This window comes from Numida meleagris, chromosome 6 (genome assembly GCF_002078875.1).
Source record: "Numida meleagris isolate 19003 breed g44 Domestic line chromosome 6, NumMel1.0, whole genome shotgun sequence".
NCBI lineage: Eukaryota > Metazoa > Chordata > Aves > Galliformes > Numididae > Numida > Numida meleagris.
In genome coordinates this window covers 12653375-12675648 of record NC_034414.1, presented here as the reverse complement: position 1 = coordinate 12675648, position 22274 = coordinate 12653375, and the positions used below count along the sequence as shown (strand labels likewise).

The 22274-nt window shown below is 41.0% G+C and overlaps 2 protein-coding genes across 3 annotated transcripts in view; one reads left to right on the top strand and one right to left on the bottom strand.

Annotated features, from left to right (window-relative positions):
• The window catches only part of LOC110401284, a 41598-nt gene extending 20761 nt beyond the window's left edge, over positions 1-20837 (top strand). The window contains exons 4-6 of one of the 2 annotated variants that reach the window (XR_002440320.1): positions 19111-19232; positions 20415-20520; positions 20747-20837. The gene's annotated coding sequence lies outside the window, so the exon portion shown is untranslated. Of the gene's footprint in view, positions 1-19110; positions 19233-20414; positions 20568-20746 lie in introns of those variants that run through there. The other variant, XR_002440319.1, reaches the window with a different exon arrangement.
• On the bottom strand, positions 25-20691 carry GTF2H1 (general transcription factor IIH subunit 1). The gene is made up of 15 exons (XM_021402193.1): positions 20561-20691; positions 18651-18819; positions 16585-16777; positions 13992-14154; positions 12527-12620; positions 11689-11838; positions 10594-10673; positions 9202-9332; positions 7430-7517; positions 6051-6139; positions 5136-5253; positions 4171-4261; positions 2718-2833; positions 1777-1869; positions 25-1185 (listed from the first exon to the last, which is right to left on the bottom strand). The coding sequence occupies exons 2-15, from the start codon at positions 18802-18804 to the stop codon at positions 1099-1101; spliced, it is 1647 nt and encodes a 548-aa protein (XP_021257868.1). The 5' UTR covers positions 18805-18819; positions 20561-20691; the 3' UTR covers positions 25-1098.

Sequence of the window (22274 nt, the reverse complement as noted above, 5' to 3'; positions counted from 1 at the left end):
TAGGATGACAACAAAATACAAGGATGTCATTAAACTGCATATATTATAGAAAACAGGTTTACTTTGCATTTGAGTCACGTTTAATACAAGACAAGTTGGTCTGAAACAGTGAACTGGTTCTATATGGAACAAAGTATGGCACAGATTCCCAATATTTATGGACGCTTTGTAAATAACACGTTTCTTTGCAATGATTATCAATTCGCCAAAAACAGTGTAACAGTCAAATGGAGAGAGTGAAGGAAAGCAGATTTAAGAGAAGAAATTAAAAACAAGAAGTCTAATGACTGAAAATAAGTGACTTTTGTAAGAAACTTTATTTAATTTCATTTAAAAAAGTATTCTCTCCTCAGAACAAATGCCACCTTAAAAAAAAAAATTGCAGTAGCACACACTTGCACTCAGAGGAAAACATGCAAAACGGATGGCTGAAAAAGTTCTGCATAAAAATCCAAGATCTCAGATGAGAGTTTGCCCCCATGTGCCTTTAGGGGCCCCAGATCATGAACAGCTTTCAGTGCAATGTCTCTTGCTTCCAATTGGGGGGAAACATGGCAGTAGCTCATCTTTGTACAGCTACGCTCTCCTGGATGGTTGAAGTAAAACCAGTCTCAGTTCTATTTTAAAATATCACTGTTAAATGGTTGCAGAAGATAGAAACAATTCAACAAAAGGTCAGAATCCAGTGAAGAAAACATTTTGATTTCTACCCTGTGCCATACATTTCTTAAAAAAAAAAAAAAAAAAATTAGACAGAAAAACAGATTTTATTAATACACCCTCTTTAAATTTTTTATTTCTGAAAGCAGCTCTTAATGCAAATCAAAAGCAGTTCCTGAGTAACTGCAGTAAACAGTGTCTTTTAAATATTTTTGCGCCTCAGCTCTTCTGTTTTGGTTCGTTCTTGCTCTTCTCCCTAGTTTTCAAGTTTAATCTCAGTTCTTTTTTTCAAAAAATGTGCAAGTTCAGTTAGCATCATTTCCAGAAGTCCACAGGTCGCAGGTCTTCCTGCAACAACTATAAGATCTGCACGTGTGCTAGGTTGTACTCCTATACCTATTGCAGATTTTTGTTCTCAAACCTGTACAGCATGCACTCTCACGTCTTCTTCAGCATACGCCGGGACTGCCACGTATGGAACTTATTGTAGGCTGTCTGCAGCATCTCTTCTATATGACTTATCAACTGAAAGATTAAGAGGGAGAAGGAAGTAAATGTCCCAGCTGCTGGAGAATAGATCACCCTCCCTTTGATCAAACACACTCAGTTGGATTATTCCCTTCATTCACTACAAATAATTTCACTGAGATCAAGGAGGTATGCCAGATTAAAAGAGAAAGGACTTTGAAGCTCTACTGCTAAGTCTCTGTAGAGGGAGTAGTTCACAGAGTGACTAAGCTGTGAAGGTCCAGGGAAATGACACTTGGTTGTGCTGTCTTCCACTATTTAGTCTGTGATCACTTCAAATCTGCTATGGTGGGACACTGTTTTGAAGTAGCTGAAGTCATGACGGAAGTAGAAAATGAAACACGACTTCTGCCTTCTGCTGAGTAATCTCCGATTATGGCTCTGGACGCACTTGCCATTATTAAGCAGTGCAGAAAGGGAGAGTTGAAGAAGAATAGTTAACTATGTAACTAATTTCCCTCTGCCAGTTTTCCACTTAACAAACTTAAGATGACCCAAAATAAGAAGCAAAGCCACCATCTTTGGTAATTATGATTCACGTTATTAACATGCACCTTTGTAATTAAAGTTAGAGTATTTTTCCCTTACATTTGTGCTTAAATACTGTCTCCGAATCTTTTCTTGGAATGGGCAGAGCTTTGTAAGCTGAAATCTTTCCAAGTTGCTCCTCATTTTCACAACCTGAAAGACAGGAACCAGTATTGTAATCACTTGCACAAAACACTTTGTAACTAATTTTGGGGATACTTGAAATAGTATGGTTCAAGGTAGAAAAATTCCTAAATCATCTGTCTCTAACTTGATTTTTAAGTGCGTATTTATTTTAGAGGCAAGTGCAATGCACCTGGAAATGCAGTGTGGTATGTCATTGTTACTACTTTGTCAGCAAATAATATAGATAAGATGTTAACAAAAATAACCTTTTTGCTTCAAGCAAAGACTGTACTGTGAGTTTTCTGGTCACATTTTGCAGCAGAAAAATCTCAGATGTCTGCCAATTTCTATCATCGTGATACATGTGAGGTCAGAGGCTGACAACAGCAACAGAGAAATGCTAACAATCATGAAGGCAACCTGGTCGTAGACAGACATCATCCCTTCATGAAGTTACTCTGTTCTTAGAAACAGTATGTTTTGAAGCTGAGTAATTTTTGCAATGGATAGAAGGATAAGGAAGATTTCCAGGTAACCCATCATTGTGGCAGTTATGTCTTAAGAGTTGAAGAAGGGGGCTTTAAACTGGCAATGTTAAGTCTGTGGCTGGAATTCAGCTGACCATTCTATCTGAAAGCAGTGTACAGCCAGTGTTCCTACAGGGGGATAAGAGGCGTGCAGGGCTATGGATGATTGTAGCCAATAACACCAGCAGAACTGCTGAAAAATGTAATGTTTTGTACTGTTTTGTGACTTCCAGCTCTAAGGATGAGTAAGTGGTGCATGTGTATTAGCTCTATATTTCAAGTCAATAGCAGTCATTCTAAACCATGATCTGGCCATATCACAACCAGAGTCGCACGAGGAAGCCTTACCTTTTCTTCTAAGAATGGCGTGTTAACTGGAAAGCAGGACCAGAAGTGTCTTAGCAGTTCCCCTACTGCCACATACAAATGTTTTAGTTCAGACTGAATGTCATTTGGCACCATCTCTGCAACAGGAAAAAAGGCTTTTTCACATCACTCAGAACTATGATATGTAAAATGAGAATGTAAGGCTAATGAAGGAGTGATGTAATACACATTTCTTAGTAGAATCACAGAAAGTTTGGCTGGGAGGGAACTCTGAGGCGCTTCACACCTGAAGGAGGAGTGTCAGCAGTATTAGATCAGGTCAGCTGCTTATTTATGGCTAGTGTGTGGAAGCTTGTATATTACTTAGGCAGATGTATGCCAGGCATGGGATGGACATCATGCTTTAATTCAAAATTAAAGAGCAAGTGGGGCAGTACTGACAGTTCTATTCAAAGTCTAGTACTAAATGGGCTGTAAAGTGGATAATGCAAGCTAGCATAACTCTCTTCCCTCTCTCACTGGCGATGAGAAAACAATGACGCTTGTCAGATATAGCACGTGGAAGGAACAAGGAACTCTCTCAAACAGTGTCTTAAAGTAAAAATGGTGACATGGTTAAAGAACAGGGAGGGTATCACAACCTTAAAAAAAAAAAACACAATAAGTCATTGAGAATAACAGGAGCAGCCACTTGAACAGTACACAGGGAACTCTAGGATAAGGCTGTTAAAAGAAAAGGTGGGCTGGGTGAAGGGAATTGTCAGCTGGGAAGGGTAAGAAAGCCTTGTTACTGCTTGCTGACTCCATTAGGAATGCAGACTTGCTTTTTCTGAATAGTCTCTGCTGTCCTTCAGATCAAGTACAAAACAGAGACAGGGAAACTGTTCTCAACTCTGTCTTGTGAGAGCAGGGATTCATCTACTGTGAGATGAAAGGGAAAGGAACTCGAGGTGGCGTAAATGTGACAGTGGGGGATGGAGTAGCTGGATGGAGATGGGAGGAGGATGGGTTGCTTGTTTGCCCTTGCAGTCCACAGGCAAGTCATCCTTTCAGCAAGCTGTGGATTCTAATGCAGGCTGCAAAAAAAAAAAGTTCCACTAGTTCAAAACTCCTATCTACAGTACGCTTCCTTAGAATTCTCCCAGAGTATGTCTTGATTTACTTAAAACACGGAGAAAAACAAAAATGCTGAACACGCAAAACCCACTAACTGTATGAGGAGTCAGTATTGGGTGCATCCTTTCTCACTTGCTCTGTGAAGTTCTGTCACTCACTTGCCACAGCAGTTTTAGCCACCGCTGCCTCTTACTTTGGCTGAGGTTTTTGCTTTGCTTTTGTTCCTGCAACCAGTGTATTCCAGTTACTTTTCCAGAATTTCATTTACCAGTGTAACATAATGTAAGAGGGAGATGAAACAGTAAACTGCTGTGTAATGTAACAAGTGATCGAAGTATTATATAACTCAAATCCTTACGGTTTATGGCTTGCTGTGTTCCACCCTGCATAAGTGCTCCTCCAGGTGACAGGACTGCAATAGTGCTAGTAGCATCACCACTTGAAAGAACCTGAAAGCAGAGGGAATACATTTTTGCAGCAGTGCCTTAAAAATAAATCACAGGTGAGCTCTAACTGTGGAGATGCAATTGGGAAAGTACAATGGAAATTCTGATGAAGAGTTTCCTGTACTGCAGAATTAAATGCAAGCATTCACTCATGCTTTTCAGTGAAAGCTCCTCAATTAATTATGAACAGAACTTTACCTAATATGTGAACTGGCTGTGCAAAATGAGAGAAGATGATCATTACAATACAAAAATGCAACACACAATTGTGGCTGCTTTTCTTAGGGCCAAATGCGGATTTACAAAGAGGGGAAGTTTGGTAACTGGCTGGTGAGGATCAGCTAGGTGGCTCTACTGCCCTCAAGTTGCCAGGAAAGAGCTGCTGTGCGCCTCAGTGAAAAGCAGGTTCTACACTTCAATGCATTTTGGGGTAAAAGACCCAGTTAGTTATAAACCTGCACACAATGACTTAAGACCATTACCTCCTAAAGTTCAGAGGGTGGGATCAGTAATATTTGCCAGTACTTTGAGTCATGCAGCTTTCCTGTGTTGTGTGGTTTTTTTTTGTTGTTGTTTTTTTTTTTACTTTATGCCTTCACTATTTCTTCAAAAGAACATGGTAACAGTATGTAACTGAATATCGGAAATGCTTCGATTTTCTTTTTCCATTCTTTCCTTTTTTCATGTTTAGATCTTAAACACAATATTTGAAAATATTCGAAAACCACCTAAAGTTGTAAAATAAGCTTACCATTAAACTATTGGAGATAACAGTTTATCCTGAACAATTTAAACTCTGGTAGCCAAGAGACAGCAAACTGTACAGAAAGTAAGATGCTAACAACAAGAAGGGAATTTCTGGGAAATTCTTCCATACCTGAGTTAGATTGGGTACGTACGCTTCCATTTCTTGCCTAATACTATGAAAAGAATTAATTATATCCTGACTGGTTGCATATTGCTGTGATTGAATTGGAGTTGGACCATGATAATACCTGTGAGGTGAGATAAGGAGAGAGAAAGGAGTGTTGGTAAAATGGACACCAAATTCAGTGGACAGTAGAAATATTTCCAGTTTGGCTTTGCAACTGCTGACATTGCTATCTAAATCCTATTTACTGACATAAAAAGTGAAACACAGTGCTGCACGGAAAGAGGGAGGGTATGGCAGCAAAAAGAAAAGTTGCAGTTTCTATCATTGAGTCTGCCAAAGCAAGCTCATGGAAAAGCTATCTCCGTCACCCACTGTGCTCAGTTCTGGGAACATCATTCTAACAGAGGACTTCACACCACTTTGTTTGAACCTCAGCTAAAGGAAGTTACGTGCATATTTGAATCAGTTGTCTTTCCTCTGGTATCTGTCCTCTATGGTTCTCAAGCTTAGGAGTCTAGAAAACAGAGGACAATTACTAGAACAATAACAGACCAGTAACTAGCTCCAACTATCCCAGTGGTGCTTGTTTTGCTTGGGAGTGGATTTTGCTTGGAATTGTGTATGCACGCATCACGTACATTTTTCTACTGTGAGCTGCAGCAAAGTGCTGAACCATGACAATCAGTCTGTTAAGACTTACACAGAAATTACATGTCAAAGCCCTCCCAGCAGGTTTACAGAAACTTGCTGAAAAGCAAAATGAAATCAAAATACAAATTTAAATAGGAATTGCTTGGAAGCCAGAATGCAGCTGAGTGTGGCACAGTGGGAACTGCATCTCCTTATTCTCTTCTGGCTGTGATGAAGGACTAGCTACATCAAATATACTCAGTAGCCCAGCGTATGTTGTTAGCTTACCTGTCAGATTTCTTTAAATTTAGTGCAATAGTTTTAGTGCTATTATTCGTTGCTAAATCTTCATATTCAATAGATTCTTGTAGTTTCACCTAAAACAAGCCAAAGAATTTTAGACGTTACTAATGAGAACACAATTTGATGCCTTCAGTGTTTTCTTCTCACTTCACTGATTTTTTTTGAGTGAAAGGTTTAGAAACACCTTAATGAAACAAAGATGCCTGGAACAGTTTGTGTCTACCCTCCTGAGGGAGGTGTGACCAGTGTTGTTTAAAATGTACAGTTCTGAAGTCTTGGCATTACTGCTTTTTCTGTAGATTCTTACCAAAACTTGCAGTCCCTGCTACTTCCAGGAAATGCTCTGCTATACATAGACCATTCTTTGTTCTCTCCACTTAAGTCATCTACCTCTACATTAACAGAAATAGTAATGATTTTAATTGCTGGAGTACAAGAGTATAGGACTGACATAGCAATAATTATCCAACCCATTTGGTGATAGCAGAGCTAGAGCATTAATAGTGAGAAGTAACAGGACAGTGCTGACAGACTTCAAAGAATGAGAAACCTACCTTTGGAGTCTCCTACTTTTATGTTCCTTTCTCATTCCTCTCATCATCACACTTGTTTCAGGGCTGGTATGTTTACTCACCAGTAAAAACTGATTTTCTTGAAAGTCAAAGCTGTTGACTACTTCAACATCTAACAATACACGTTCTACACTCTTTTATTAGCAATATTTATAGATTTTGAGTCAACCTATTTCAACTGTCAACTCTAGCAAGGAGTATTCAGTTCATCTTTGCAGCAGTTACAGTACTTTATCTCCACTTTGAGAGCTGCTCTGGTCACTTTATAACATGGCGGTGCTCTGTTTCAGTGCACCAGGCATCACCTCCCTTTGTTCAACCTTCTTCCAGCTTCTAACCTTAAGATGAAGGCTGCTATGTACCCGTTCAATCATCCTCTCTACGAACGTACACTTGACAGGTTAACATTGACTCTCAAACACCTGTATTCCTTTCAGATGGATGTTCTCTAGAACTGTTCAGGCAAAAAGCAAAAATACTACTGCATAGCATGGAAAAAACAATTCTATGTCCAATCAGAATCATGATGGAAACTTTTGCTTTCATGGGGTTCTACTAAACAGATCAACGGAACAATGCTTCAAGGTATAGTTTATTCATGTCTACCAACAGATGCACTTATTCTCAAAGCTTCTCACTGTCCCTTAGTTGTTACTCTATATACTTCTATATGCTTCTAAGCTAAATAAGTATTGCTTTAGGTGCTTCTTAAAACACAATCAACCTTCAGCAATGTTTTAAGAGACAACATCCAATTTCTTTCAACTAGAATGGCATCAGCTAACTTTATACCTTTTTCATTGGTGGTTGAAAGAAATCTGAATCCCTGGAGTTTCCATCCGTACTGCTGGTCTCACTGTAATGGTCATTTTGTGCTTCTCTTAAAATAGAGAAACAGCATTAAGAATTCACCTCACAGGAAACTTATGACACAAACTAGAGACAAAGTAAATTTATGTTTCAAAAAACTTATATGCATGTTCATACTGTACACCAGCTTCCCCCCCTTGTGTCTTTACTTGAAGAAGTTTATCTGAATAAAAGGAACCAACACCTCAAATAACACTTCGTCTAGGAGGAAGCTCAGGAGCAGGAAAGGGTATTTCTCCCTTGCTGCAGAAATAGTGGCAAGCCAACGGTGGAAGTGGGACACAGCAAAATCATGAAAATCAAATGCTTTGCATACGTACTTATGCCAATCACATACTAGCAGGGCTATGGGAGCTCTGGTAATCTGCCATTTCAGAATGACAATTACTGTTTTTTATCTCCAAACGAAGGAGTAGAAACATGTCTTATCCAAAAGAGATTATCTGAGATCCACTGTTCAATTTGGAAAAGATGAGAACAGCGGCAGGGAGCTCAGCTATACAGAAGAAAGTTATTTAAGATCTCTCGCATATAAGGTCTGTAGGACCTGGATACAGTAGTAACCTATTTAAGTGGTTGTCTATAAACTATCTGTACAACAGACCTCACATCAAACCCAATTCAGCCCATTTTTTTTTAATGAAGTTTCATTTATGGATTTCACCATAAGTATATGTAACCAGATGATACACTTTTTTGGTCACTGTCTTAATTTCAGCTGGGATAGAACTGTTCAGAGTGTCTGGTATGACACTGTGTTTTTGGTTCTAGGACAAAAACAATGTTGGTAACACACTGATGTTTATAGTTGCTGCTAAGTAGTGTTGTAGAGCCAAGGCCATTCTCAGCAATGAGCCTAAGGAGCTGGTAGGAAACAGAATTAGGACAGCTGACTTAAACGGGACCAAGGGATATTCCATACCTTATGACATCATGCAGAAGGAATTTTGAAAGGGGTAGGAGTTTATCTGTCTTTCTTCTGCTGCTCAGGGGGCTAGCTGGGCGTTGGTTTAAGGGTGGTGAGCAACTGCTTGTGCATCACTAGTTATATACATTCACATACATATATTCATAACTACTTCCCTCTTCTCTAGTTCAGTAAGTAGTTCTATCTCAACCCACAAGTTCTACTTTTTTTCACCAATTCTGTCTCCTATGCCACTGGGAGTGGGGGAGTGAGCAAACAACTGTGTGGTGCTCAGCTACCTGCTGGGTTAAACCATAGCAGTCAGTCAGGGACAGGATGCTGCACTGGGTAAACTTTTATTGTGATCCACAGAAGTCACACTGATGTTTTTGCTCCCTCATTTACCTCCTCCCATGAAACCCACTATGGGAAGCCACAACAGATCCACTCCTGGAAGGTAGCAGGAGGAGCCCCTGAACCAGATCTCCCCCTTGCTGCAGCCTTCAGCAGGGCTAAAGAAGAGAGGCAGAAACATCCGTTCCATTTTTTAATATATGAATGGAAGGAGATCAACTCAGCTAAAAATAGCATCTGTCATCTCAGACAGATCTGAAGAACTTGATAAAAAGTAAAATAGAACCTAATAGTACTTTTGTTTCCAGAACATAATAGTTCATTCATAAAAATTACAGGAAAGGGCTGGATGAGCAACAGCAGATGTATTTTCCTTCTCAAAACTCTTTAATTTGTTAAAAATATTTAGCTTTTAGACAACATTGAAACTTACTGTTTTCTGAGGCCAGCTGCAAGGACCATGGCACTATGATGATTAAAGCGTTTTATAATGGCAGCATTGCTACTTTCTCTAGCAGATTTTGAGGCATTTGATGTAGAGGCCACAGGAGCAACACCATAGCCCTATAAAGAGAACAATACTCATTACCTCCTCCCCCTGAACCAAAAGGACCATTCTGTGTTTTCCATTGACTCAGGAAACCATGCCATCTCCTCTGAGCTTTAGCAGTACTGTATCATCATCTGAAGTAGGATTTTCTTACCTTCTCCTGACCGTGACTCTCAGGTGCTTTGGGAAAAGAGCCTCCAAAGATTATTTTATTCTGCTAACACATGGCAGTTCAGAGGTATCTTAAGAAAAAATAAATCTGGAACGTATAATTTTATAGGACCTTGATCTGTTGTAAATTAAAACAGGACTAGCTTAAAAAAGAAATCACCTGTACTAAACAGACAGACACTGATGGCAAGTGAGAACTAGCAATTGTTTTACGGACCTCTTTTTAACACCTCGTGGAACACCAGCAACCCACAGGCTAAGTGTCAGGAGGATGTGATAGCACTGGGAATTCAAGAAACCTCAAGCCTTAATGCTGGCCATGTTACCAAGTGGCTGAAAGCAACTCACTTTAATCTATGGTCGGTTTCATGCTTTCAATTAACCAGCCTCAAATGCAAAATACAGCAGTTCGCACAGCACTTCAAACATGCATATTCTTAACTCCTATTCCAGTTTTGTACTGATAGCTCTGTACAACTCTTAAAAGCTTTAGAAACAAAGCATTATTATTAATTATAACTCAAAGGTTTAGTTAAGTCAGCTGCAGAAAACTGGATCCTTAATTTTCATATTGCGGTACACTATTTGTAAAAATTGTTTTAGTTTGTACTTATAGGCAGGTAACAGTTCATGTTAGGCTATTTTTGGCAAAATACAATAATTGAAGCTAGATAAAATCATATACAGCATGCATAAAATTAAGCAGAATCAAACAGCAACACTCCAAGTAAGGACAAAGGCTAAAACTTTTTTTCTGTTTGATGTTACTTTTCTGTATGTGGCCACAGGTTCTAAAAGTTAGGAAGAAACCAGAGAGAATCTGCTATAGCCAGAAAAAAAAACCAAAAACACAAAGCCATACAAGTGAAATAACTCCTTTTGAAAAGAGGAAGGTCTGGCCTCATACCCAGCACACTAATGCAAGCAGCTGGGCACAGGCTTCAGTTCCTCACACACATACAGCTATGTAAACGTTGAGTACTCAGCAAGTGCAGCAGCCTTCCAAGGGATGTGTTTTAGAAATAGCATTTGTAGTAATTTGAACAGGAAGGAGAAGAGTCCACCCTCCCCTTAAATCTGTCTTTGTTTTTGCCAGCTACTTACTTCATCTAATGTTTTGTCTTCCAAAGCTGTTAAATCTATCAGAGGGTTTTTTACTCCTTGAGACACCATTGTTTTTAACCCTGTATGGAAATAACAGGAAAAAACCAAACGTATGTAGGATTATTACATTATATTTAACCTTTAAAAGGAAAAAGCACAGGTTCTCAATATGCCCACTGATAAAACTTTCAACCCTTTTTAAAGTTCCCTTTAAAATAAGCAATATACTTGGAAAATTATTGTAAGAGATCAGCCTCCTAATCACAGCAGCTTTCATCAACTTCTACTCCTCACTACAGACTGCTCTATATTAAAACTGAGGATGCTTTTAGTATTAGTTGTTAGTTGAAATTGGAAAGCCTGAATTTTTTCTTTTAATGCTGGCACTGTATTACTGGACTGCTTTGGGTAGAACGGTAACTTATGATAGCTCATCCCTGTGAAGGGTTGTATATTCCAAACAGAATCCATACCCTGTCAGAATTCTAATGAACGTATACTAAGGAATGGTGTTAAGTGATGTTACCTCTTCACATCTCTGTACAATTACAAAACCATACAGATTAAATATCATCTGACTTAAGTTCCCATTAAAAAGGTGGACAGAGCGGGGATGGTAACTTCCCTGGAAAATATGGAACAGGATCCGCATTTTTCTGTTGCTAAGCACTCATTTATTACAAAAGCTGTACCTGCTCTACGGTGTACACCAACCACAAAACAAAGGCTTATGTAAACCAATTTATTCCAGAGCAATTGATGGCAGAGCATAACTAAACTGTCATGATGGTATATTATGGGAATTTTTCCCTAATTTATTGTTGTGTGTGTTGTGATAAAGGGCATTTCTTGTACTAGCACATCCCGATTTATTTCGAGAAATACATCTGCAGTCAGGCTAAGAATAGCAAAGCTACAGACAACTTCCAGTGGCAATCTCTGCCTCTCGCTTTACAGTTTAACAACAAGATGTCCAATAAACGGACATACGAAAACATAGACTTCAGCTTTGCAAGGTGTTCTGGCTGTTCCTCTTGAGCTGTGCTCCGTAAGACTGCTAACAGCCTGCTGCAGCAACCAGGTCAGAAAGCTTACCTTTTTCATCCAGTTTGGCACATTCGGCAAAGAGGTCTTTCGAGCCTGTATTGAGTCTGTCCCGATGGAAATAATGAGACTGAAAAAATCGCGTCCAGAATTCCCTTTCTGTCATGTTATGTGGAACGTTTTCTGCGTATTTCATTTTTACTGTGAACAAACAAGTAATGATTACGAAGCGTTCTGCAAATCTTAATATAACATTTTACATGAGTATTTTCTTACTTGCTTCCTAGCTTTCTGCCTGGTGCTATCGTCATTCATGCCAGTTAAGCGTAAGGAAATGTAGAAGTTAAACAGCAGCTAATGGGTACTCTTCTATGCTCTGCAATGCTACCTAATGCTCTGGAAAGAAATGCACATCACAGAAATTTGAATACTCTAATTTAAATTGCACTCACACAAGAAGTCTTATTTGACAGAATTCTAGTTATTCTCAAGATGAACCTAGCATTTTTAACCTACAGCCCAAATGAACCAGCGTCATTGTTCAGTGTAGTGCAAGGGGAGCACTGAAATCGCTCTTCCCCTCCAAAGAATTGAAATGTTCAGTACAGAGCATAATGGGAGCCAAATCTCTACTTACAATTAAAAAGAAAAAAGTCAATGGAACAAATTAAAATGCTTTTGAAGCGAAAACTCGATTTCATTAGATGAAACATGTCTTAGCACATGCTTCTTCCCATCCCTCCTCAAATCGAGGAAACTTGGTAGGGAAAAATCGTCCAAGAGATCGAAGATACAGTCCTTTATACTTCAAGGCTTTGACTTCCTGCAGTAAAATGGTAATAAACAAATCTTACGTGAATGTATTTGTAAAGCAATGCACTATTCTTACCTGCAGGATACGTTCGAAATATGGATTCAATGATATCTGAAGTCAAATTGTACCTCAGACCATTGCAGCCATCTGTTTGAGGTCGTACATCAGCCTAAGAAAAAGCATACAGGGAGGAGAAACAGCTTAAGTCTGAACATCTTCTGTAAATGGAGAAGGAAAAAAAGATACTGGCATCCTGCAGTCAAATTCTGCTGTAGATAAATAATCTTCTTCCTACAATAATCCATACCATATTTGATCATAAATAGATATTTACAGAATGCAAAACAAAAGAGTGTGCATTAATTACTTTATTATACTTACTACCTAAGGGATGATTCAAGAAGTAGACTAAATTTTAAAGATGAAAGCAAAAACAACTCCATCAATCAACACAGGCAGTTAGTTTAATATGTTCGCTTTTCCAAGTAAAAATAGGCATATGTACTGTGTATGCCTAATCTTTTAGTGTTTTCTCAACAATTCATCTAGTGAAGAATCAATAATAGTTTATGGCTGTTACACCTTTTATGTATTATCAGTACAAACGATAAATAGCATGGAACTTAAAAACTGCCTGAGCTAGAACCTGCAAGTTAGGTTTATCTCTAAGAATTTCTGGAGCAAGTAATCACAGTCACATTCTCTGTAACAAGAGAAAGCAGGTGCCTATGTATTCTGGCTTTTTTCTTTTTTTTCTGTACATTTTAAATCTTGTGTATTTAGAGGGGAGAAGTGAGTGTATAGCAGGTATGTCAGAAAACAATTCCCATCTCCTCCTTCCTACTCAAACCTCTGCTGTGTGCACAAGTCATTACAAAGACAGAAATGGGATTCTGGTTAACAAATCATCATCTGTATGAGTTTTGCTGCAAGTGTAAAAATGTAGGCCCGTGGGAGGAATCTGAAGACTGTACCTGGATTATAAAGTCTTAGGTTGCACTGAGATTCAACACAGGGTAATGTAACTGTAAGCTGGGGAAAGAGATGGAACAAGCTTTCAGATGTACAAGTTGGGTCTTTGAGCAGCTGAAAGCATGTACCAGTTTAAATAAAAACACACACTTGGGGAAAGAATAACACCATTTGTGTGGGACTCTTTGCAGCTTCACTTATGCAGCTGGACAGTGCAAGAGATGCTTTTTAATGTGTTGCATTAATGCACTACTCTAGTGACTAAATTTGCCTTTTTTTTCCTATTACAAGGAAGATGGAACAGAAGTTTAAACAGCATCTGTGTGTTGCATCTTTAAGTTAAATCTGAGCAACCTAAACTGACAGAATTTTGAGGTTGCAGATTTGCACAATACCTTTACTTTTTTTCCTCCTTGATGCTTGCAGTAGTCTAACAGACAGAGAAATGTTAAACTGAGGTACCAGGAAAGAACAACATTCAAGTACACGGCAATAAAGTACAGGAGCAGAACTCTCACTTCCCCAATTTGTTTGCTCTAGAATGCTTTCAATGAGAGGTTCAACATACCAGAAATGCTGCAGAGATGCCCACATCCTGCTTACTAGGTGCTGCAGAATTATCCCCTGCATTCAGGCTTAAACGGTTGGCCCAGAATTCTTCAGCACTGATTACTTGGCTCACAACAAGGTCTTTATAGAGCTGAAACAAAACAGGATCTTCTTGCAGCATTCTGGTAAAAGAATGTATTGAATAGAATTGAAATGCTGCAGGATAAATCACTAGGATTTCCATAGCTAATATGAGTTCACAACAGGAACAGAAACTATCTTTTCTTTCAAAAATGCTGTGTTTCTTAACAAGATTGTGTAAACAACCAGCCTCAATAATGATATTTCTCTCAAAAGAACAAAGAAAGGGCTCAAAAAATCTTTCAGGGGTAGCATTACTTTTTCTAGCATATTAACGCCTGGGAAAGCATTAATGTGGGATTAATGTCTCGTCCTTAAATATTCTGTGAAGCGTGTGTCGTTGTATGCCCTAGACTGGAGTCTTCTGAACTGCAAAAGCAAAATGAATTTTTCTGAACTTTCCTAACAAAGGTCACATGGTGGAAAAAGGGGATTGGGGCGCTGCCCTATTCTTGATTAAAATCTTAAAATTCGGTACCTACAGTTGTCTATTCTAGTGCACGAGTACAGATTACAAAATATGCATGAGATAAGATACCTTAAAATGCACGTTACTGTGAGGTTTTTTGTTCATTTGCATTTGTGTTGGTGACATCACTTAACTTTCACGTGCAGCACAAGTGCTGCAGAAACATTCAGTGTCTCTGCCTCCATCCACCAGGGGATAATGTTTACAAAAGATACAATCCAAATAAGCCTCTATCACCCTTACTATCCAAAATGCAAACAATGTATGGACCAGAAACTTCAGCTGATTCATGTTCTTCTTTTCACGTAGCCGAATGTGAAGCCCAGTAGGTTATTTGCTGGGACCCATGCACGTGCATGGGCAGCCAATAATCTCAACAAGCTTAAGCAGGTTCCTCAGGATATTGTGAAAAAAAAAAAACAGGAGTCTTACGAATACACAGAACATACTACGTAGACGTGGGAAGAATGGGGATAAATTACAGTTTGGACTGAAGTCTGCAGCTGCTCTGAGGATGAAGTACGATGAGATAGAAGTGGTAACCTTCTAGGACAGGACATTCCTAGTGTGTTTTCTCACCACGTTATTCTTCCTATTTAATTTTTCTTCTTACAAATATGGATTAGTGACAATGACTACAAGTTAGTGCAGCAAGCAGTAGTCTTAATCTGAAATAGCTCATTAGATTTTGGAATTTTCATACACACCTCACCCCCCCCTCTATCAATAAATGAAGAAAGTACCCTAGGGACTTGGGACCCAGTACCCTTCCAGAATAGGTTGAGACTTTTGGGGCTCATTTGTTCCAAATTAAGCAGTGAAGCCCTTTTACTGGACTTGGATTTCAACTGCCAAATGAACAGACTGTACAGAGACTCTGCCTCTTCTGCTTCTAGTTTTCTGTAACTGGAAAAGCTTTTAATGCCAAAAGATAAAATACTATAAAGCTCCATTTAGAGGTACAAGGATTCAGAGCTAAGGCTGTACAACTACTCAGTATTATCGCTGTCAGAGAAAAGGAAGCAGCATAAAGAAACTATACGGTAATAGTGCCAAAGCAGCCTGCACTGCTGGAGATGCTAGCTGTCCCTGCAGTACTGCAAACAGCTCATCTCATATCTGTCAGAGCTACTACACTAGCGCTCGTGCCTGGGTAAAGACTTCACTTGGTAAAGATCTGATCTGTCTGGTGAAGTAACGTTCCTATTTTCTAGAAAAAAAAATTCCAAAACATTTAACTTATCTAAGTTAGTTCAAAGCCACAACTGTCTTTGAAAATGGAAGCTAGCAGATGGAAGATTCACTTGAGATGCCGGTAAAACTCATCTGGAGAGGCAGAGAGAAGTATGCCCTATGCCCACAAGGACTGGTTTCAAATGAGCATTTCAAAGGAAAAGAAGCGTATCTTGAAAGCCCTTTTGGGAAAATGACTTAGTTCCTGAAACTCTTTTCTCCAAATTTATTTTAGCATAAACATCCTGTATGCCAAATAACAAACTACTGCATATCAAGTGAGATGCATGGAGGGAAAAAAAAAAAAAAACAATTTAGTGGAGTCCACAAAACACCAGGACAGAAAAATTGTCTGGGCAAGCAGGGAATGATAGGGGTATGCAGGGTAGGAAAAAAAAAATAAGGTGAAAGCTTCTGGGAAAAAAAAATGTTTGATGCAGCTTTTTAAACTGATAACTATGTACTTAGGAATGTGAAAGAGACAGACTGCTACTTGGGTGCTTTCATATCATACCTACAGGTATGAAAGACTGGGTGGCAGCTGGGTAGTTGCCTTCACACCTTGAGAATGTGCCACTGAGAATGCAGGGATAGTCTCAACATGTTACAGTTACATAAATCGCCAGGACTGAAACTGAAAGTGGAGAGATTTTCACAAATGCAGCATCACTAACAATGCTGCAATACGACACTACAACTGTTGGCAGAAACACACTATAGTTAAAGAAGAGCTATGAAATAAGAAAAACAGTTTTCAGATTCCCTTTACCTGTTTTTCTCCTCAAGTTCTTTATTAGCTTTCCTCTTGAATTTGGGCAACAGTTGTTGAAGAAGATCTTTTACCGCATCTCGCTCCTTCACAGCTGTACTTTCATTGGAGAAGTGAAAGTTGGTTGTGTCCCCTGCATGCAGTACTAGCTGGAGCTGAATTTTAGCTTTACCTTCTGGACTGATTTTCTGGCCTAGATTGCACAGAGAGTATTAATTAGCAACAGACAGAAAGCTTATACTGGAAAGTCTCTTCCCTCGAGTATTTGGTTATAAGCAAGTATCCACATCCTCCAATTAAATATCATTATCTTGTGTGTGAACTCCAGCCACACAAGTAGAACATCGTCTTCCCCTTAAATGAGTCTGAATGCTGCAGTCAGCCCAAAACACGAGACGCTGCCACCAGCAGCCCATTGCTCAGTATCCTTCCACCACACCTTAGGAGCCCAGATTCATCTCTGCATTTTCTACATTCTCTGCTGGCAAACCAGTCACCTGGAGGCTTCAAGCTGGTAAAAGTCCAGGCTGCTGCTGAGAGGTGACAACCTCATGTCCCCTCTCCACCTCTTCCTGCTGCCTGTCTCGTACTGGTGTTAATGTTTGTACAGTAGCCAAACCAATGAAGCAATCCACTAAGAAGCATCCCCTTTTGTTTTTCCAGCTGGATTAGTTTCCACAGAAGTGGTAAGAAAGCAGATGCAGGGTGGGGTAACAGGATGCTGACAGCAAAAGCATGCTGGTTTCAAGTGGTGTGCTGAGCACGGTTGGCCACAGGTATTCCTATAAGGTGATCCCAGTGCCTCCAAGGTGCTACTACACCCTAATGACTCATAAGGAAAACCTGACTTCTGCTTCCTTTTCTGTAACTAGAGGGAGAAGAAGCTGGTACAGCTATGCTTATGGATTGTAAACAACCGCGTTTATGGACAGTTCTGCTATATTGACTTCAACAAAGCAAACGCTACTGACCTAACTTCCTATCTTGTGCCCTTTCTCTAGTCCAACTAGGAGAAAGGAACCAAGCATCACCACTAAATAGTGATCTCTGTTGCAGATTTAGAAATGCCTCTCTCCTTCCACCCCCTTTTTATTTTTTGGATTGTAAAAAGACATAAAACAAGCACCTTTCACTTAAGTTATGAAGACTTCTATGCCTGCACACTTCAATGTAGAGTATATAAGCTGCTTATACGTAAGCTAAATAGCTGGATAAAGCCTTCACAAAATTGAATGTGAGCAAACAGACCTTTTAAGTTATCACACGTGTATTTCAGGAAACAGCAACTTAGATTTGATTCATTGCATCCACTTTTGTTCCTGCTGCAGTACCTGCATATGACTTCTGACAGCAGTACTCACTAAAGCTGAACCAAGCGATGCATACAACGTGCTTCATTCCTTTTTGGTATTGCAACACATGGAATATTCAAACTAAGTGGAGCCAGAAAAGCAGCATACAGACATTTACTGTTCAGTTGTGACTTGCAAGTACTGTGCTATCGCAGCAGCAAATGCTTCTTTGGTAAATTACTGTCAGGCCAAACTACAGAAGCTAGCACTTCTGAAGTTATGGTCTGTTGGGTGAAAATACAACAGCCACGTTCATTTTATAAGCAGACTGGAACAGCCTTAGATACAGGGTTTAATAGATGACATGCCAGATAGTTTCTGTGTTAGACTTGAAAATTCTATGCTCTTCCTCAACCCTCCTCCCACCCTTCCCTCCACAAACATATGGCATAGATGATTTCTGTTCTATTTATTGCAGAGTTTTGGTGGGTTTTTTTGAAAGTTAATAGAAAATGAAGCATAACAAAGATTTGAAGAGAACAGAAGTTCTGCTGTCACATCCTTAATAAACCAATAATCCTTCACCATGGTCCTGATCACTGCTGCTGTACAGAACAACCTAGCCAAAGCTCCAGATCCTTGCAACCTTCCCAAATTACATACCCATGTTCTACGGCAATATGCTTTGGGTTATATTTCAATGTTTCTTGAAATATTATTTACTGAAGTAAATACGTACTATTACTTACTGAAATAGGGAAAGTCTTCACTTACATTTTATGTCTGCATACATGTGGCTGACTGTGAAGCGGTCTTTGCCTTCAGGTGCCCATGCTATCCTCTCAGCCATAAGGTAGAGAGCTCCATCCTGCTTCTTCTGGCGGACCTTCTTTACAATCAGTAACACTTCTTCTGATGACGTTGCCATTGTAGCTACAAGGAGCTATTAAAAACATACAGTAGAACTAATTATTATTTGCTGTAACTCTTTTACTTTTCTTGTTAAGGGACTATGGCTTGTATGTACTTGTTAATGCATACATCATTTTGAACCATTCCAGACAGACGGGCTCCCCATTGATGATACAATTAGCAAATTTATTTTAACAAAATACTGCCAGCTATTTACATAATTCATCTAAATACATTGCTGACACTGCTTGTGCTCCAATAGAAGACCCCCAAACCTTCAACTGATAACCAAGTTATAATGTTTCTTTACTATTCTTTGCAGAACAGAAAAAAACTCAAAGCTATGCAGAAACACAAACTGCAAATCTCCTCCGGCATTTGGCAGCGATTCCTTCAGCATGAGCAGCAGATGCTAAATCATTTCAGAAGAAGGAGGGATACAAGGTATGTGAAAAATCATGGATTTTCAGTTCTCTGCACTAAAGATAGCGCAGCTGGGTGACAGCCCTGTTCTTACCGCAGTGCTTTTTGCTGAGGGCTTGAACAATATTCTGTACACTTAATGTCAGCTGGGCAGTTCCCTACCTCTCTCCCCCAGACACTGAGGGATAAAATGCTGTATGTGCTTCAAAAGAATGGGATTTTTCACCTGTCTCACATTCAGAAGCCTTTTAATACTTGCTATAACATTTCTAGCAGTCACTATCCCTCCCTCCTCTTTATAGCTTTAACCTACAGCTCCAAATGTCTCAAGAGAATGAGTGCACCATAGGTATGCCCAGCAGATTCTATTAATGTACTGTTGCATGCCCATCAAAAAATGACATCTTTGTTGAAAATGTTTAGTCTGTCCAATTAATATATTTTGTACACCATGACCTTTTCCTGTTGATACACAGGACAGTATTTTCAAAAGCCAGCATGTATGTTTCGTGGGTTTTAAGAGCACCTGTCATATTTGATGGTACCTGCATCAAACTTCAAAAAGCAGCGTGTACAGCTTAGCACACCAGTATTACATAGCACAGAATGATACCCCTGAACATTTAAAATCAGAGAGTAGGGGGTATACGCGGGTTTTTTATTGAGATTTTGCTCTGACAGCTTGTTTAGCAGCGCAGCATTCTCCTCAGTATTGCAAGCCCATCATCAAAATGCGTTACGTAAAATAGCGTATGGAAAGCTTTCACGGCGAACGGATTCTGCATTTCAGTTTCAGCCCTCTGTTGCATCAATTGGCTGAAACCTCACCCAACACTTCAACAATTCAGATCTGAGTGTGGGAGTTCCCATCCACACCACTGCAGCAGCAGCAGCAGCAGCCAGAACACGCTGTGCCACGCTCTGAGCAGCCCCGCTAATACTGCTCTCTCAAGGAAAACCACATGGCATCATTTCACGACCGCTTCCCAGCACAATCCATTACAGTTTCCCCAGCAGCATCATTATCCTTCAGCGTTATTCGTGCTCCCATTTTATGCAGAATTTTCTGACGTGGGTCTCTGGTCTCCCATCAGCACCTCATCCTTACCGGAAAGAGACAGCTGCCCACAGGATCCAACAGACCAGAAACCTCCATATATGCAAGACTGAGGATTTTCACTTCTTTCTCCCTTTACTTTACAGTCCTTCAAGGATGTTATTATCAAATGCAGAAGAGACAAAGCCACAGAATGCAAAGGAATTAAAACTGCACAGAACAGAAGGAGAAGCATTTTGGGCTCACTGTGCTGTGAGTTGCCTTGCTTTTTGTACCATGCTATTTCACCCACCTACAAGCAGCCTTTTTGCTGCGGCATGCAGCGATCAGCAGCAGTTGCTCCCTGATGGCCGCAGTGCTGCCAGCACCATGCCTGCAGCATGCAGGCTGTGAGCAGGGATCCCACGAGTGGCTCCTTCTGCCCGCTGGGAGTGCATACGCTCATACTTGTCATTGCCATGCTCTCTTTCTCATGCAGCAACTAATAATGGCAGCAGGATCATACAACTCAAGGACAGTGAGCATCACACAAAATGCAGAGAAAGTCCCCAGCTGTCTTCTGAACAGTGTATCAGTAAGAAAAAAAGAATAATAATCTGGATTTAGCGAAGTTACCATCTTTCACTAATGGAAACAAGATGGCTTCTCTTGTTACAAGAAGTACCAGAACAATTCTAAAATAGAATCTCGCCCAGCTGTGAGAGCAGCACGAGGACACTCGCCTAGCCGCTGCTGAGAGGAAGGCCATGTCCCCACACAGCACGCTGTCTTCTTTTCTTTATTCAGACCTTAGGCTCATTGTGGAGGTGAGAGCCCTCAATGAGCTACTCCTGCCTGCCTCATCATCATCATATCTGTACCTAACCCCTGTTCTGGAGCTTCCAGCAATCAGTGCTGCAGTTCATGGCACTGCTGCTCCAAGAAGCAAGGACTGCAATGTTCACAGGGAGAAATTCTGCTATTTTGCAGCTCTAACTAGTAATTTTAGCCTGCTGCTGAAGACAGCAGCGTTGGAGTCATTCAATTGCAAATTTTGAACGCGACATTTCTCCGGTTTAAAGCATCTTCCTGAATAGGAAAACCATACACAGATTATTCCAAGTTCTCTAGTGACAGAATTTTTGGAGTGATGGTTAATGGCTGAGAAAATCACTGGGATCAGGCAGTAGGCCTAACCCCCGGCTGCGATTTGTCATCGTGCCTGTCTGGGCTGGTACTATTGGCTGCGGCATGCAACGGGCAGGATCTGTGTGGGAGCAAAGTACGGGGTGCTGGCTGCTGACCACCTACAACCACTCCTCCCCAGCTCTGGGGGGAGGATCACCTAGAAATGCCATCACATTCCAACAGTAATCTTTCCTCTAATGCAGAGCTTCTCCCTAACCACTGCTGCACCTGGTGCCTGTGTGCTCTGCGCCTCGTTGCTCTCTTCTGAGAGCTCACCCGTACCGCCATTGCGCTTGGGTTCTGAGCAGGAATAAAAGCAACCCTTAGGGCTGTCACTGGCCCTGCTGGGGATGTGCTCGGGCTGGCAGCCAGCTGGGGTCGGCCTGAGGTGGGCCCCGCTACTGCGTTCAGCTCCCGCAGGGCCGGTACCCGGCGGTACTGAGGGCCCGTGCCGCGCCGCAGACGCGAGGGCCCGGGGCATCGGGGAGCCGGAGCTGCGGTCACGCAGCCGCGGGCTCCGTGCGGGACATCAACAACGCGGCTCTGCCGCAGGGCCCGGCCCGCAACGCGGGGAGCGCCGTGCCAGGGGCTCCGGGCCGGGGCCGCCTTTGTGCGGGGGCTGCCGCAGCGCCGGGCCCGGCCCGGGCGGAGAAGGCGGCCGAGGGAGGCCCGGGACGGGTGGGCCAAAGGCCACGGCGTACCCCGCCGGGCTGGGCCGGGCCCACTACCCCGGACCTCCGGGCGCCATCCCCCGTGAGGGCTGCTCGGGGCCCGGGGCAGCGCAGCGGATCGGCCTCGCCGCCCTCACCGGCAGCCGCAGTGCCCGCCGCCGCCTCTCG

Bases quoted from the DNA above. Each gene is read 5' to 3' on its own strand.
- GTF2H1 (XM_021402193.1), bottom strand. From the start codon at position 18,804: ATGGCAACGTCATCAGAAGAAGTGTTACTGATTGTAAAGAAGGTCCGC. The intron at 12,621-13,991 runs GTATGTTGAACC...GCTTTTTCTTAG, and splicing joins GCATCTCTGCAGCATTTCTG to GCTGATGTACGACCTCAAAC. The intron at 7,518-9,201 runs GTAAGTTTCAAT...CTCTATTTTAAG, and splicing joins GCAGCTGGCCTCAGAAAACA to AGAAGCACAAAATGACCATT.